The 16,738-nt window shown below is 43.8% G+C and overlaps 1 protein-coding gene across 1 annotated transcript; it reads right to left on the bottom strand.

Annotated features, from left to right (window-relative positions):
• Positions 1-2,342: 2,342 nt before the first annotated feature.
• LOC136644790 (rho-related GTP-binding protein RhoF-like) lies at positions 2,343-16,290 on the bottom strand. The gene is made up of 6 exons (XM_066620937.1): positions 16,276-16,290; positions 12,168-12,248; positions 7,415-7,502; positions 4,456-4,565; positions 3,105-3,239; positions 2,343-2,510 (listed from the first exon to the last, which is right to left on the bottom strand). The coding sequence occupies exons 1-6, from the start codon at positions 16,288-16,290 to the stop codon at positions 2,343-2,345; spliced, it is 597 nt and encodes a 198-aa protein (XP_066477034.1).
• Positions 16,291-16,738: the final 448 nt, after the last annotated feature.

Genomic DNA, 16,738 nt, shown 5'->3' with positions numbered 1-16,738 from the left:
AATATTTTTTTGGCTGGGCAGGGGAGGGGGAGTCATTTTGTTGTTATATTAAATCCTCATTATCTGCTGATTTCAATCCTGCAGATTCATGTATCTACTTCTATAAAAGTGTAACTCATTTTGCCACACATGTGGTCTCTTCATGTTCATTCACAGCCATGTGCAGTAGCAAAAAAATTCTGAGAGGCCAACTGTGCAGTTGTCAACATGAGCTCTTCTAAGGGAAGCTGCGATATTCATAAATTATTTTTTTTATTATTTTAAAAATTTCTGCCCTGCCTTTCTACCAACATTGGGGTACCCAAGGCAGCTCTCAACCATAAAAACACAATATAAAGTAAAAGATTAAAACAATATGAAAACATAAAACATACATACATACATACATACATACATACATACATACATACATACATACATACATACATAAAACAATTAAAACAATAAAGCAAATCAAACCCCACTGGATCACACTGCATGGTTGGCAACCTTCAGTCTCGAAGGACTATGGTATAAGCCTACAGCACCCGGTATTCCCAGGTGGTCTCCCATCCAAGTACTAACCAGGCCTGACCCTGCTTAGCTTCCGAGATCAGATCTATTAAAACTACATTCATTAAAAAGTGCTAGCCTATCATGTCAGCATGCATCTGCTCCAGAAAGTGCTGTACGTACTGTTGTATGGGAAGTGTTCTTTACAAGAATGGTACATGAAATGATGTGTTTATGGTTACAAGTAACGAAAGAGTATAGGAAAGAGGGTTGTAGGAACCTAACCCCATTTTTCCCATAGGATCAATACTTCAGTAACCATGGTTTCCATTACCATGGAGTTTTCCAGGAATGTAAACCTCATGGTTAATGAGAATTGACTGTACTTTAAAGCAATTGAGAATAAAAAAGTCCTTACTGATGTACATCTACTACAAGTCATCCAGAGGTCTCCTGGTAGATTCTGACCCATTTCTGTAGGCCTTGTAGGGGTGCACAACACATGGATCAGGGGCATGTGTGCCACTAGTGGCATGTGGACACTTTCTAAGTGGCACATACAAAGTCCCCATATATTTCTGAAGAAAAAATTAAATAATAACAAAGAAATTACCACAGCAGTTTATAGTTTACTTGATTTCTTTGCTAATCCTTACGCAGACTGCCCCCAAATTTCTACCATTGCAATGAGCACACTCAGGGTGCCATGCCTGATTTGCTCTGGTTGAAAAACAGGGAGAAAGGCAGGAAAAGAATGTTGGAGAGGACAGAAAGCCAACAGGGTGAGTGGTAGTGAGCTATATTCCGCTAACTGGTAGGTCACATGCTTACCCAAGAAGACCAGATTGGTAGAGAGCTGAAGAGGTAAGGAAGTGGCAGTAGAGGGTGGTGGGGCTGAGTGAGGCAGTACAATGAGATAACCAATGAGATAAGCAATCCCAGGTGACCCAGCCAGTGGAGAAACCACCCTTGGGAAAATCATCTGCAAAGAGATCCCGGCTAATATCACTTTTGAGGACAAGAAGGTGGGCAGGCAGAGGGGGCTGGGCAATGCAGAAGGGCAATGAACACACCTCATAGGAATCTCAGAACCAGTCCTGCTGGGCTGGACTAAAAGTTCATGCAGGCCACCTTTGGGCCTCATCAGCAGTCAGCCAGGTGTCTTTGGAAAGACTAAAAAAGGCAACAGTACTCTTGTCTTTCTTGCTCTGTAGCTTCTGGCAATTGGAGGTATACTGCCCTTGAACTTGGAGGCTCTATTTAGCTATTGTGTAAACACTAAAGGTGACGTTAAGGTGGAGTGACATGTTTAAGACTCTCTACATGAAATATGGCATGTGGCACGTTGCCGGTTGTCCACCCCTGAGTTGGACTGAGAGATAGTGATGTGCCATTGCCCACCAGGTGAGTTTCATGGTTAACGGGGGATCTGAGGCCAAGTCTCCTTGGCTGTGTTGTAAAAGCCGTGAAGAAATGCTGGCATTTTGTCAGAGATGGTCACTCTTCCACATTTATATCCAGTGAAGTCTAATCTACTAAATAACGGAGGTATTTCTTCATAGGTGTGGGGTGACACTGCCCATATGCCTGTGGTTGTATTTATACAACCACCATACAACCATAGCGAAGACTCTTCCTGGGGTTAATATAGCCTAGGAAATCTAAATAACAAAATGCCTCTTTTTTGTTTGTGCCACCCATTTGACGTCATGATGATTCAGTCCAGCTAGGGAAGTGTTCCCTTGTCTTCATTTCTCTATATTCAAAGAGATTTTGCACCATTAGATGATGATCAGTATGAAGCGATGGGAATGCTCTATTTTCCTCCAAGGGAAAGAAAATGCTGATTATCAGAAAAGCACGCAAGCCTTCTTGGATTTGCGCCTGCGCTGTCTCTTCTTCATGCGACTCAAGGCTGCTCTGGAGGCCTCTGCAAAGATGTCAGCGATGTTCTCTTGGAAACGGGCTGAGCATTCAAGGTAAGCAACTGCATGAAGATGGCGGGCCAAGGCCTCTCCCTGCAGAGGAGGCGGTGAGTGGAAGAGAAGAGAGTAGACTTGGTCACAGCCTGAACTTAGGGAATGGGTGGAGAGCAAAGCACTTACTAAAAGGAAGGCATGCAGCCTCTTAGTACCAGCAATGGTCAGAAACAAACAAACAAAAAATAAAAATCCAAATACTGTCCAGTCACCTCCTCTTCATATGTGGGAAAAATATAATAAACTGCTCTTTGCTCTTTAATGGTACTCCCAAACCTACCACCAGAGATGGGCAATCTCAACTTGCTTAACAGTAAGACTGGCCATGCTTAATATACTTCCATTACAAAGAAATAAGTTACAAGTTCCCATCCATTGCAACCAAACCTGCATTGTTCAGCTTCGTTTTCATTGCCATTCCTTGTGACTAGCACCTTGCTGGAGCCCTGGCAAGGATGGATTTACAGATGGAAGTGAAGTAGCACATCTACTACATCCTGGAGATTTGCTAGTGGGATTCATTTTATCTAGTATAAAAACCCACTGATGCTGTTTCAGATTGTGGATGTTGCTGCTACAGAACTGCGGCAGGTTTGAGGAACATACCTGGGGATGGTTTGTTGTTTGTATTACCTTTTGGTATGTGATGGGCTCCAGTTGGTCCTGATGGAGTTTCCTTAGCAGAACCTTGTCTTTTCTTAGGTCTGTCTTGCAACCAACAAGCAGGATCGGTATCCCCCTACAAAAATGGTTTGCCTCAGGGTACCACTAAGGACAGAAAGAGAGATGGAGATAGTGATTAATAGAGAAGGAGAGATTCTGCTATAAAATGGGTAGAAAGGCCCCTTTCTGAAGAACCACCGCCTTATAATGGGTCCATTGGATAAATGGGATCATGTCTGCCTGAAGAAGACAGCCAAAGACCATCTGTTGGATGCTGCCTTTCCACTTCTCCCATCCCCTGTTTCACAGCTTTTGCCTGGCTCACCAAATCGCATCTTCAGGCAGATACCCCTCTTTAATTCAGTACTAGCGTCTATCAGTTGCCAGTGCTGTGAGACAGGGAAATACGAGTCCTGGCATTAGATTAGCATTCCCAGTGAAATTATAATGCCAGCCTGCTAAAGTTTGACTATATTTACTGATTACATTTATATTTTTGCATGTGTGCCCCACCTCCCCAAGTGGTGACAAATTCCAGGGGCAGCACTGATTGAATTCTGACACTGACTACCCAAGGGAAAGGGAAAGGTCACCTTACACCTCAACTCCTCCCCACAAGTGGAAACCTGCAATTTTCCCAAGCTCCAGTGGAGCCTCCCATTCTTCTAGGAAACTTCCCCAAAATTAAGGATTCTGGAAAATTAGCAGTTGTTAACTCTTTAGTCAAAACTCAAGCACACTGGCCAGGTACTATATGTCAAGTTCATTCGTACATCACATTCCCACTTTGCAACAATATTGTTCCTTCTAATAGCAAACTCTAATAGCAAAAAGTGTGTATACACACACACACACACACACACACACACACACACACATTTGTACATTTTCTTTTAAAGGCATTTTTCATTCCCTCCCCCAAAATGGCCATGTGAACTCCTAAGACCTAGAGAATGTTGAGGCCTCTTGAGCCAAGGTCTTAGCTGGTTAAAAAAACAAAGAAACATGTAATTGAAAGGGGGAAAGAAAGAGAACTGGCCTGCTTGAGCCTGCTCAAGTGCAGGGCTGGTATACAGCCCTAAGTCTGACCCTTTAGTTCTCTAGAGCACAAGAGGAGATCGCCTCAAGGGAAAAGGAAAGAAAAAAAGAGTCCTTTTTCCCTCCTCCCCTACCCTCACAAAGCCTGAACGGCACTACAAGGCTTCTGTTTCAGCATAGCTGGAAACATGCAGCAACATTGTTTTTGCAAATCCCAGTTGTCACATATTCCACAAACTCTAGAGTCAGTTATTTTCACTGAATTCATAGATAGTGTTGTTACCTTTGTGAGGATGTTGTCAAAGCTGGGGGGGTTGGTGACATCATAGCACATTATAATTGCATGAGCCTCACTATAGGAGAGAGGTCGGAGCCTGTCATAATCTTCCTGTCCTGGGTGGAAAAGAGACAAAGTTAACTGCATTGCTTTCACTTCTTCATTCATATACCTTCCTTCATAATCAAATGCTGTCTGTTGTCTGCAAATGCTTTAAATATATGGTTCCCTCTCCCAGAATTCATGTCAAAATTTCACTGTCCAAAATATCCACAGCTAGATTCATCACTGTCACAAGGTGTCTTCAGGCACCTGGAAGGGGCACATTGGGGGATGACACCAGGAGTCGGTCAGGTCAGGCAACGGCTGAGGGCCCATGCCCAGAAAAGGGCCTATGAGTAGGCTGACCCCTGACTCCCCCCTGCCCCCAGTTGCAGTAGTGATGTAAATCAGCTGAAGGACTTGCACTGCTGCTGCACCTTGTGGGGCACTGGGGCCAATGTCTTATGGGGAAATCAGTGCCTCAGGACCTACAGAAACTGGGCATGACACTGGGACCTTTAATATTGACATTTAGTATTCTAAACACACTTTATGTGTGCATACACATACATGCACGATGGAGAAGGGAATCAGATGATTGCACAACTGCTGCCTTTCACATTAGTGTAGCAAAAGTGAACATACTGATACTGGCACTCCATCTCCATGCCTGTGCTGAACGGCAGTGATAAAGCCAATAGGTGACACTCTGTCTTCGGCAAATGCTTTGTTTTCCTACCTAGAGTCTATCCACTGGCATTTCAAAGACACACAAAATGGACCAAATCTGGTCCCTCACCAAAGGCTACTGAAAAAACTCCACAGTCAGGGAATTAGAGGACAGGTCCTCTCGTGAATTGAGAACTGGTTGGAGGCCAGGAAGCAGAGAGTGGGTGTCAATGGGCAATTTTCACAATGGAGAGACGTGAAAAGCGGTGTGCCCCAAGGATCTGTCCTGGGACCGGTGCTTTTCAACCTCTTCATAAATGACCTGGAGACAAGGTTGAGCAGTGAAGTGGCTAAGTTTGCAGACAACACCAAACTTTTCCGAGTGGTGAAGACCAGAAGTGATTGTGAGGAGCTCCAGAAGGATCTCTGCAGACTGGCAGAATGGGCAGCAAAATGGCAGATGCGCTTCAATGTCAGTAAGTGTAAAGTCATGCACATTGGGGCAAAAAATCAAAACTTTAGATATAGGCTGATGGGTTCTGAGCTGTCTGTGACACATCAGGAGAGAGATCTTGGGGTGGTGGTGGACAGGTCGATGAAAGTGTCGACCCAATGTGCGGCGGCAGTGAAGAAGGCCAATTCTATGCTTGGGATCATTAGGAAGGGTATTGAGAACAAAACGGCTAATATTATAATGCCGTTGTACAAATCTATGGTAAGGCCACACTTGGAGTATTGTGTCCAGTTCTGGTCGCCACATCTCAAAAAAGACATAGTGGAAATGGAAAAGGTGCAAAAGAGAGTGACTAAGATGATTACGGGGCTGGGGCACCTTCCTTATGAGGAAAGGCTACGGCGTTTGGGCCTCTTCAGCCTAGAAAAGAGATGCCTGAGGGGGGACATGATTGAGACATGCAAAATTATGCAGGGGATGGACAGAGTGGATAGGGAGATGCTCTTTACACTCTCACATAATACCAGAACCAGGAGACATCCACTAAAATTGAGCGTTGGGCGGGTTAGGACAGACAAACGAAAATATTTCTTTACTCAGTGTGTGGTCGGTCTGTGGAACTCCTTGCCACAGGATGTGGTGATGGCGTCTAGCCTAGACGCCTTTAAAAGGGGATTGGACAAGTTTCTGGAGGAAGAATCCATTATGGGGTACAAGCCATGATGTGTATGCGCAACCTCCTGATTTTAGAAATGGGTTATGTCAGAATGCCAGATGCAAGGGAGTGCACCAGGATGAGGTCTCTTGTTATCTGGTGTGCTCCCTGGGGCATTTGGTGGGCCGCTGTGAGATACAGGAAGCTGGACTAGATGGGCCTATGGCCTGATCCAGTGGGGCTGTTCTTATGTTCTTATTGCATTGCCACCCAATTGACTAGTATTACTGCCTGCTTTGCCAACCAGCTGATTGGCAGTGACCTGTATTCCACCACCTGGTTGCCCGGCAGGACATTCTCCTCTCTCAGCCACCTCATCTGGCCTGATCAGGGCTCACAAGGTGCAGAAAAGAACTTTAGCTAAAGTAACTCACTCATCATCCCTCTTTGACACGGTGCTGAAATAACGCTCCCTGCAGTGAGGTTTCACTATTGCTTATGGATTGGTAAACAGATGAATTCTTACGGGGTGGTGACAAATTCTGTATTCCCTGACCAAGCTCAGAAATGCACACAAAATAGCTTCCTCCCAGAATCCCAGCCAAGGGCTTCCCAACCTGGTTGAGAATACACTGAGAGCAAAGAGCTAAAGTCCCTCACCTCATGCCACAGTCCCAGCCCATTCCCCCCCCCCCCCCGCAATTGCTCTTCATTACTCAAACCATCACATTTTATGTAATGTGTAGGTTGGCCCTTGTTCCAGTTACTAGGTCACAGTGGAGAGAGACATTGGAAGAAAAATCTAATCTAGGTTTTGTAATGATGAGATCTTATAGATAAAGAGCTGTATTGAAACTGGGCCAAGAGGACTGCTGTTTGGTCTTTGTGCATTCACAGAAACTTAGGGAAAGTACTGCCTGAGAATATCTAGGGCTTTTGTTTGCCCAACTGGTAGTGATATATGCAAATATCTGAGTTACACCCAGTTTTCTGCAACCTGAGTATATCTGTATAACTTGAATGCTTGTTGATCCTAATAATCTTATCTGACTTAGTAGACAGGGATTACCTTGCTAATTTTTCTGCCTCTAGTTAAGTATAACAGAATAACATTCTCTTTCAGTTCCACATATTCACATACAAACCTGCTGTGTCCCACAGATTGATTTGCACTTGCTTGCCGTTGATGTGAAAGGGAGCAGAGTACTTCTCAAACACAGTTGGGATGTAGACCTAGAAGAACAAGAGGGAGAAATAAGTCCCTGCTTTATTTATGTGATATATTAACTGAGTATGGGCGCAATCCTAACCCCTTATGTCAGTGCTTTCCAGCACTGGCATAGCGGTTCCAATGGGGCATGTGCTGCATCCTGCATTTGGGTGTCACTTACAGAGGCCTCCTCAAAGTAAGGGAATGTTTGTTCCCTTACCTCGGAGCTTTATTGCCCTTATGTCAGTACTGGAAAGTGCTGGTATAAGGGGTTAGGATTGCACCCTATATCTCATAGGGCTCTTTGGTTTCTTGACTTTCCCCATTGGGAAAAGACACACAGTCTGACTCCCAATGCCACCCAAGTGTGTGCATACCCCCCCTCCCCAAATCTAGCCATTTTGCAAAGCAGGATACCGTATATTCATTTCCACAAAACAGGAAGTGCAGGACTACACCTTGCTTCCTGAATTGTTTAAAGGGACTGCATGAAGAAGGAGGGAGGTCTTGGGTGGGGGGGAGGAAGCAGGTAATCCATTCCTGCTCATTGTTAGCAAATGAGAAGCAGATAAATGAGGCTCTATCCACTTCCTCTATCCAAAGAAGGCAGCTGCAGACTAGGGGTGAAGAGCAACCCGATGCTACTGCTTTCTCTGCCATCAGCTAGTTGACATGAGCCACATCATGTGCACCATGGATGAGCTGGCTGTGCCTACTGCTGGCTAGTTTGAGTACTTTAGTGAGAATGCACAGAGATATACACTAGGAAATAAGTGACATTTAAAATTGGGTGCCAATTTTCATTGCAGCACTAGTTTTCATCTGTTAAGGCAAAATGAAGTGATTGTAAGCAAGATTACTAAGGGTGCTCTTCTACATACAGTATCTGCAAGTTCTTGTTTTATGCACTAAGTAAGCATGTAGTCATTAAACAACTTTAGGGGGAAGAGATTAAGCTATTTCAACTTCTTCTTTCTTGATAGCTGCTCAGGACAATTTTGGTTGCCTGATAAAAAAAGACATCTGTTATTTGCAGTTTTGCTCTTTGAGATTATTGATGGAAAAAAATTAGTGACACAAGGAAATTAACAAGGGTTAACTCAGACCTGCCCCAGCTCAATAGCTGGCACAAGTTCATGTCAACCCACAAAGGCAAATCAGGCCCAGGAAGGGGGATAGGATTCGGCCAGTGCTGCTGCCTCCAACCTGTCCCCCAGGCTTGAAAAGCCTGGGGCCTGGGCTTCCAGGAAGCCCAGGCCACAACAAAACAACCTATACAGCACAAAAAAAATTTATTACAAAATAGATTTGGGTACCTCAGTCTCAGCTTATGCAGGGCTGTGTTTCCACTACAGCTTTAGGCTGCAATCCTGTGCACACTTTCTTGGGAGTAAGGCCCACTTAATTCATAGGTTTGTGCTGTTAATCCTCTTTCAATGCACTTCTATTACCCCAATGCATTCTGGAGACCGTAATTTGTTAAGGGAAGCTCTAACACAGGGGTGTCAAACTCACACAGAGGGCCAAAGTTAGCAATCATGGTGGCTGCTGAGGACCAGAAGTGACATCATAAGCAGAAAGTAACATCATTAAGTGGAAGATGGCCAGAAATAAGTACTTTGTCCTCTCATAGAAACTCATTAGCTGCCAATGACAGAAAACAAAATGTGCAAATCTTTTTCATATTTTCAAGATATTGGAAAATCCAATTATCACATTGGATAACCTAATTATTATGGAGGCCAGATAAATTGCTTCTGGGGGCCAAATTTGGCCTATGGGCTTTATGTTGGACACCCCTGCTCTGTCAGCTCTCAGATTCCTTAACAAACTACAACTGTCCAAGAATGCATTGGGGGAACTGAAGTGCATTGAAAGTGGATTAAAGCTCTCATGAAAATGCAGCCCAATTCTTCCCTCAAATCACCAACATCCCTGCAATCTGGGTAAAGGGGCATTTTCCAAGCGATGTTCCTCCTACATTTAGCTGGGGGAGAGTAACTGTCCCTTTTCATCCCAGTCCAGTGTCTTTTCTAGTGGTTAGTAGTTGCTGGTGTTCTTTGGCATCTTTTAAAATTGTGGGTCCTTCTGGGACAGGGAGTGATTTAGTTATTTGACTTTCTCCGTAAACCATTTTGTGAACATTTTTGTTGAAAAGTGGTATATAAATACTCATCATCATCATGTATTAGTACAATTCAAATATGGGAAAGTGAAACTTACACCTAAAGAGCAGAACTACTAGGCCCCAGTAGTAGGTCACCCACTTTAGTTGGCCCCAATAGTAAGCTCCAACCCTTCATTTTAGTGTGTGTCTAGAACATATGGCATTGGATAAGTCTAGATCAGGGGTGTCCAAAGTTTTTGGCAGGAGGGCCACATCATCTCTCTGACACTGTGTCAGGGGCTGGGGGAAAAAATTAATTTACATTTAAAATTTGAATAAATTTACATAAATGAATTTATTAGAGATGGAACTTATATGAATGAATGAAGGTCTTGCAATAGCTCAAGGCCTATAAAAGGCCTTGCACAAAGCAAGGCCAGCCTTTGCTTCGCTGTCACTGCTGCATCACAGATATGAAACAGCAAGTAGTGGAGGGAGCCCTCATCCCACAGTACAGGTGAGAGGTTGAACAGTCGTCCTCATGCTGAGAGCAGTTGTGTTGGGCCAGCACAGGCTTCAACAAGTCTCTGGAGGGTCACAGGCTCATTAAAGACTGGGGGCTCCCCGTGGGCCGAATTGGGAGCCCCCGAGGGCTGCAAGTGGCCCCCAGGCCATGGTTTGGGCACCCCTGGTCTAGATTTTTTTTGGCTTTGTTTGAAGGTGAAATTAACAATATGGGGTATAAATATAAGTCCAGAGCACAGATGAGAAAAGAAAACAACAACAACAACAGTATTTATATACCGCTTTTCAACAAAAAGTTCACAAAGCGGTTTATAGAGAAAATCAAATATCTAATGGCTCCCTGTCCCAAAAGGGCTCACAATCTAAAAAGATGCAAAAGAATGCCAGCAGACAGCCACTAGAACAGACACTGCTGGGGTGAGGTGGGCCAGTTACTCTCCCCCTGCTAAATAAAAGAGGAGCACCCACTTGAAAAAGTGCCTCTTAACCAGTTAGCAGGGGTTGGTAGAAAGAGAAACAAAACTAGAAAATTAAAAAAAAGGAAGCCAGGCAAGTTTATTTCACCTGGCTTTGTTTCAAAATCATCACATAGTAATGAGGGGGATAGTGAAAGCCAGTCCTTGGATGCCCATGCATTATTAGAAGAACAAAAAGCAAGTGAAGAGTACTTTGCTGAGGTTGAAGAAAAGAAATGCAGTAGCACTATTCAAAGTAAAGAAATCATCCCATTCTGATAAATGTTTTTGTTTAGTTCCAATCTTGCTCATGCTAAGTTAAGACCGTCAATTAAAAAGTTGTTTTAAAAATGTAGTGACATCTGGTTTGTAGGAAAATTTAGGAAGGGGAGGCCCAAACAGGCATCTTGCCCTGGGTCCAATGCCAGCTCTTAGCGGCCCTGCCCACCCCTCCTCCTGGGTCTGATCAGTGCTCCTCCTCACCCCATCCCCATTCTACCCAACCCCCATCTACCCTCCAATCTCCCCTTGACCATTACACCCCCTGCATGGCCTTACCTGCACTGGCAGGTGTCCCCAATTCATCGGAGCACACACCTGGCTGTTCACCACTTGTGGTAGCAACCAGGCCGCGCTCACTGGGATAGTCATCTTTGCGACTGCTGTAAAGTGTGTTATGCTGGTGGAAAGCACATTCTGCCAGCAAAACACGTCCATAGGATTGGGCCATAAGTCTTGTGATCATCTTTGCTACCACGATCGGAATCTTTCCTACTCTATCATTATGTGACATTGGCCAATACTTTTTGTCTACCTGTATCAAATGTAGATCTGGCTAGTGAATACCATCAGTTGTATATTTTATTATAACCTAGGGTTAGCAATGAAATAAAAGTTTAGAAAAACCCGTTTAGTAACTCTAGGTATGGTTGGTTGCTGCTGAAGCTTTCCGTATTAAACTGAACCGAACTACCAGTAATCTTTCAGAAGTAATTCAGAATGACACCATACCCAGGGACACATTACTCACCATTCTAAAGGAAACAGAGGGGACCGCTAGGGCTTCCTTCTATTACTACAGTTTAACATGTCAGATCAGCAATTTCAGCATTCTTCATCTCATGGCACACTGACGAAGCACTAAAATTGTCAAGGCACACATCAGTTGTTTTTTTTTTTCTACAAGGCACACCATGCGGCTGGTAGGGGGCTCAAATGCCCCAATTGCCCTGCTAATAAATGACCCCACAATTGACAAGGCAATAAATGACCCTACAATAAATGACCATACAATTGACAAGGCACACCATGCTGCTGGTAGGGGGCTCAAATGCCCCAATTGCCCTGCTAATAAATGATCCTAACCCAAATTCCTGCGGCGCACCTGTGGACCATCTGCGGCACACCAGTGTTGAAAATTACTGTGTCATACGTTCACTTAAAGGACAATGACCTCTAAGAGATAGCAGGAAGGGAGCTATGTGCAAGGAACGTGCCTGCATGCTTTGCTTTGGATAGCAAACATCATAGGAGACACCAATAAAGGTTTGTGGACAGAATATGGGTATAGGGGGGTCACCCTTCGGGAAGAAGGGACTTACCTTTGGGAATTCGCCTTTTGCAAATACCATGAGCAGTGATGTCTTTCCACAGCCTCCGTCTCCCACAACGACAACTTTGATCTCAGTTATTTCTTCTGTCCTGCTGTTGGCCCCCAACTGGTCTGGAGCCTTTATTCTTCCTTGCATCTCTGACACTCCCAGAGCTCCACAATAAGGTATGTTTTAGCCTGATCCAAGGGAATGAACAATGAAAGAACTCTTCCCCCCGGGAGTTGTACTGCAGGGTTTCTCCACCTTGAGATCTCTGTCTTGTTCCTTTTCTGTGCTAGATCATGAGACATACAGCCCCGTGTCTGCAAGCAGGACAGGGTGGTGACCAAGAGCCAGCATAGAAGGGCAGGTGTGGCTGGAATGTACAGGAATTGACTGGCACAGGGTGGAGAATGCAAACAGGGACACATTGTCAGAAGCATCCACCCACAACGTGATGAAGAATGGAATGGTAGAAGATAAAAAATTGATCTACATAAAAGCATTGGGTCATGTAAAAAACAAAATCCCAAGCCTTGGGCTTTTCCACACATTAGTTTTCAGGCATATGTCTAAGAATTTGTAAGGTTCGCCAAAAAATGTGAAATCTAAATGGCAACAAACACGCATATAGTGAAAATGCAGCAGGTTCTGGTGTGTCCTGTGTAGTATGAGATGGTAATTGTACCTGAATGACATCTGCTTAACCGTTTCAAACAGTGCAACAAAATTTCCATAGCAAGTTAAGGGTATCATATTTAGACAATGTTAGAGTCAAACATGTGAATCAGATACTAACTTTATTACATATATATGTGAACACCTATGTGAACTACCGTAACACATTATTAAGAGCCCAATCCTAACCAACTTTCCAGCATCAATGCAGTCGTGCCAAGGAGGCACTGCTTCCTGCAGTTGCGGGGGGGGGGGGGGGGGGGTGTTACGGAGGCCTTCTCAAGGTAAGGGAATGTTTGTTCCCTTTCCCCAGGGCTGTATCATGGCTGCATCAGTGCTGGGAAGTTGGTTAGGATTGGGCTATTATCAATGAAGTCCTCAAAGATAGAGAGGGACAGAAATGATATAGACAGAAGCACACACTGAATTCATGTGTACTATGTCTCAGCATCATGGGCACACACCATATACACCCAGAGCATTTTTTGTATTCAGACACCTGTGCCAGACATATACACATGAACTGTTAATTGCATAGTAATGTAATTCATATATGTATTCATATCCAAACTTAAATTTCATCACTATTTAGAAGCAATTAAATACCTTCCATGCTTTTATCTGCCTCCTACAATGCAGGACGCTTCCTTCCTTGCTTCCTTCTTAAAACCCACCTTTTTCATGGCCTTTTGACACCATGCCTTAGCCCTCTCTCCAAATGTATGTGCAACTGAAACAACTGCATATACTTCCCCTCTTTCCCCACTTCCATACCCTTCAACCCTTCCTCTTGTGACAGTATCTAGATCAGGGGTGTCAAACATAAGGCCCAGGGGCCGGATGCAGCCCACAGAAGCTTTTTATCTGGCCCGCAGGCTCTTAGCTGCTGAGCAATGCTAAGCAGTTACTGCTGAAAGGGCAGCCTACATGAAAATGGGGCTCTCCCATCTTGAAATTTGATCAAGATTGGCATATTTTCTCTTCTGTCAATTGCAGTTAATGAGTTCTAAGTGAGAAAAACTGCTTATATTTGGTTATGACCTGTTTAATGACCTCACTTCCTGCCTAATAACATCACTTCTGGCCCTCAGCAGGCATCCTGAATGCTATTCAGCCCTCTGTATGAAATGAGTTTGACACTCCTGATTTAGATTGTAAATCCCTCAGGGCAGGGACCTTTCACTTTATGTGACTCACCATCTGATGCACCACAGAATAAATAAATACACCATCATCCTAACCATTTTAGTGAGCAATTTGTTATTTACTGATTCCCTGGTAACATGGTCATCTGATAGAAAGTCTGTGACATTGACAGCTGCAGGACTGTGCAGAAATTCAACCAGCCTGGCTGTCCTCATCATTGCATATCCATTTGTATGATCTTCCTTTGTATCATGAGAACCTGTGGCCATAGCTAGATCACCAAAGCAAGCCTCATTTATAGCTTATACTTGCTCTACTTTTGCATACCTCTTGGAGTTCAACTTGAATTAACTGCCCTGTTAATCCTAATGGACTGTTAACCTTGACCCTGAGCTATCCTGGCTGATGTTATTACAATCTGATTATTTCTTTCTAATCACAGATGCTCTGATCCTCAAGCCTCTTTCCTTAAAGTAATAGAAGAATAAATGTGATTTTAGAATTCACAACCAAAGTGTCAGAAGGAAGGCAGAAGAAAAAAAAAACAACACAGACTATTTAGGGGAAAAAAAAATTTAAATTGTCATTCTGCCCATAAGAAGTCCAAGACAGCTAACAAACAATGTACTTCTGTAACAGGGGTGGCCAAACTGTGGCTTGTGAGCCACATGTGGTTCTTTGACATAAAATGTGCAGCTTGCAGAAATATGTTCTGAGCTCCTTCTTGCATCACAATTCTATAAAAGGTAGAAACTGAGAGTCTACTGGATTAAAACATAAGTATAATGTTCATATTCATAGGTAAATATATATAAGAATTTAAATGCCCTTTAAATTTTGCAGCTCTCAAACATCTGAAGTTTATTGTATGTGGCTGTTCTGTGAAGCAAGTCTGGACACCTCCTGCTCTATATGGTCTATTTCATTAGAACATGCATGAACTATGGGTTGCCAGATCCAAGCTGAGAGGGCTTCTGGGGTTTTAAAGGTGGCATAGAAACCTGCATCTGGTGAAAGCCTATATTCTTTGCAGTTCTGAACTACACAGAAGCCTTTCATGCAACATAATACTATAACTAATGGTTGTGACACATTTTCACGTCTCTTTTCCTGTGTCTTTCACAGCAGCATGGCAGGTAAAAATACAGTTGGTGAAACTTTCACTGTCAGTCATTTCCCTGCCAAATAAGTCTCTCTTGCTACATGTGTGTGTGCTGGGCTGCTGTTAAAGGCTCAGGAACAGGGCCAGTAAAAACCTTGCAGCCCTATATATGATTAGGCAACATAGGTTGAACAGAGCACAGTGTGCACAAATACTAGCCATAAAAAGGAACAAATAGTTCCTCAGATGCCACAATTTAGTTAACCCAGGATCATCCAGGAGCAGGGTGCCAAAACCACTGGCCTCTGCTCTTGGGTCCTGGATTTGTGCAGGTATGTACAAGAGGTATGGTTGATACAGCATCGAAAATTGCCAGGTTACGATCTGGAGATTTCTGTTTGAATTTACAAGGCAGCATGTGATAGTCTTATCCTGTCCTTCCTTCAGTCTTTTCACTAACTCCCCTGCCTTCTGAGGGGCAGCACTGGTGTGCTGCTTGCTATAGGAGATAGAGGGGGATGCTGGGTGGAGTGCAAGTGGTGGGATTGATTGACAGGAGTCGCATCTGTACCACCTGCTTTATCGCTAGCAGCCTTGTAACCTTCCAAAGGCAAGACCAAGGCTTAGAAACCCTAGAATCAGTCAGCTCATTTTTACAGTTCCTGGCCACTCAAATCACCAACACCAGCCTAATGAACCAAAGTTCAAGGCAGAACCTGGGTGACTCACAGCCTAGATGTGCATATCCACAAACCTATTTAATGACTGGGCAACCCTTTGTCTCCCCTCCCACTAGTTGAATGACAGGATTTACTGGATGCTCCAGAATGCCCAACCCCAAATGAGAGTTCATGTCTTACTTTCACTGTGCCTCTATCCTCCTCCTCTCTAGCATCACGTTGCAAAAATTCCAGTGCAGTTAGAATTGCCAGGTCCAGACTTGGAAAGAGCTCTTATACCTTTAAAAATGGCACCTTTAAATGTACCCTATAATACCTTTTTTAAAGGTGTCATTTCCCAGGTTGCAGCCATTTCCATCAGAATTTCACAGTTGCACTTGAGGGAATTTTTCATTTTAATCAATTCTCTCTGAGTTTGGGTTTATTTTTATGTACAATGTGTGTCGCTTAACAATGGTTTGCTTAATGACAGATCGCATATATGACGGTGGTCAAAGCACAACAAAGATGCTCTTAATGAAGCCATTGCATCTCCCATAGTCTGTAGCACAGTGTCTGTTTACACAGCAGAGAGGTTCTTAATGCAAAGAATAGGCAATCTATCTCTAGTAGCTTGTGCACCCAGCTAGTGTCTGTTTACACAATAAAGACAATAGATTGGGTTGAATGTTCACTTAATGGCCTAATCGCATAACGGGAATCAGAGAATGTATCCCTGTCTTAAGTGGTACACACCTGTATTTCTTTTCACATTTTTATACCACCCACCCGAGGAGCTTGGGCAGCATACATAATTCCTTCCCTCCTTTTGTCCTCACAACAACCCTGTGAGATAGGTTAGAATGAGAGACAGTGATTAGCCCAAGGTCACCCAGAAAGCTTCATGGCCGAGTGGAAATTTGAACCTGGATCTTCTGAATCCAAGTTCGACTCCCAAATCTCTACACCATTTGGCAATTCTATGGGCAGTCTGA

Source organism: Tiliqua scincoides, chromosome 1, assembly GCF_035046505.1.
Source record: "Tiliqua scincoides isolate rTilSci1 chromosome 1, rTilSci1.hap2, whole genome shotgun sequence".
NCBI classification, from domain to species: Eukaryota; Metazoa; Chordata; class Lepidosauria; order Squamata; family Scincidae; genus Tiliqua; species Tiliqua scincoides.
The sequence above is the reverse complement of the archived record's forward strand: the minus strand, read 5'-3'. Positions and strand labels throughout refer to the sequence as shown.

Bases quoted from the DNA above. Each gene is read 5' to 3' on its own strand.
- LOC136644790 (XM_066620937.1), bottom strand. The intron at 7,503-12,167 runs GTAAGTCCCTTC...TTGTTCTTCTAG, and splicing joins CAAAAGGCGAATTCCCAAAG to GTCTACATCCCAACTGTGTT. The intron at 2,511-3,104 runs GTAATACAAACA...CCTCCTCTGCAG, and splicing joins AGCCCATCACATACCAAAAG to GGAGAGGCCTTGGCCCGCCA.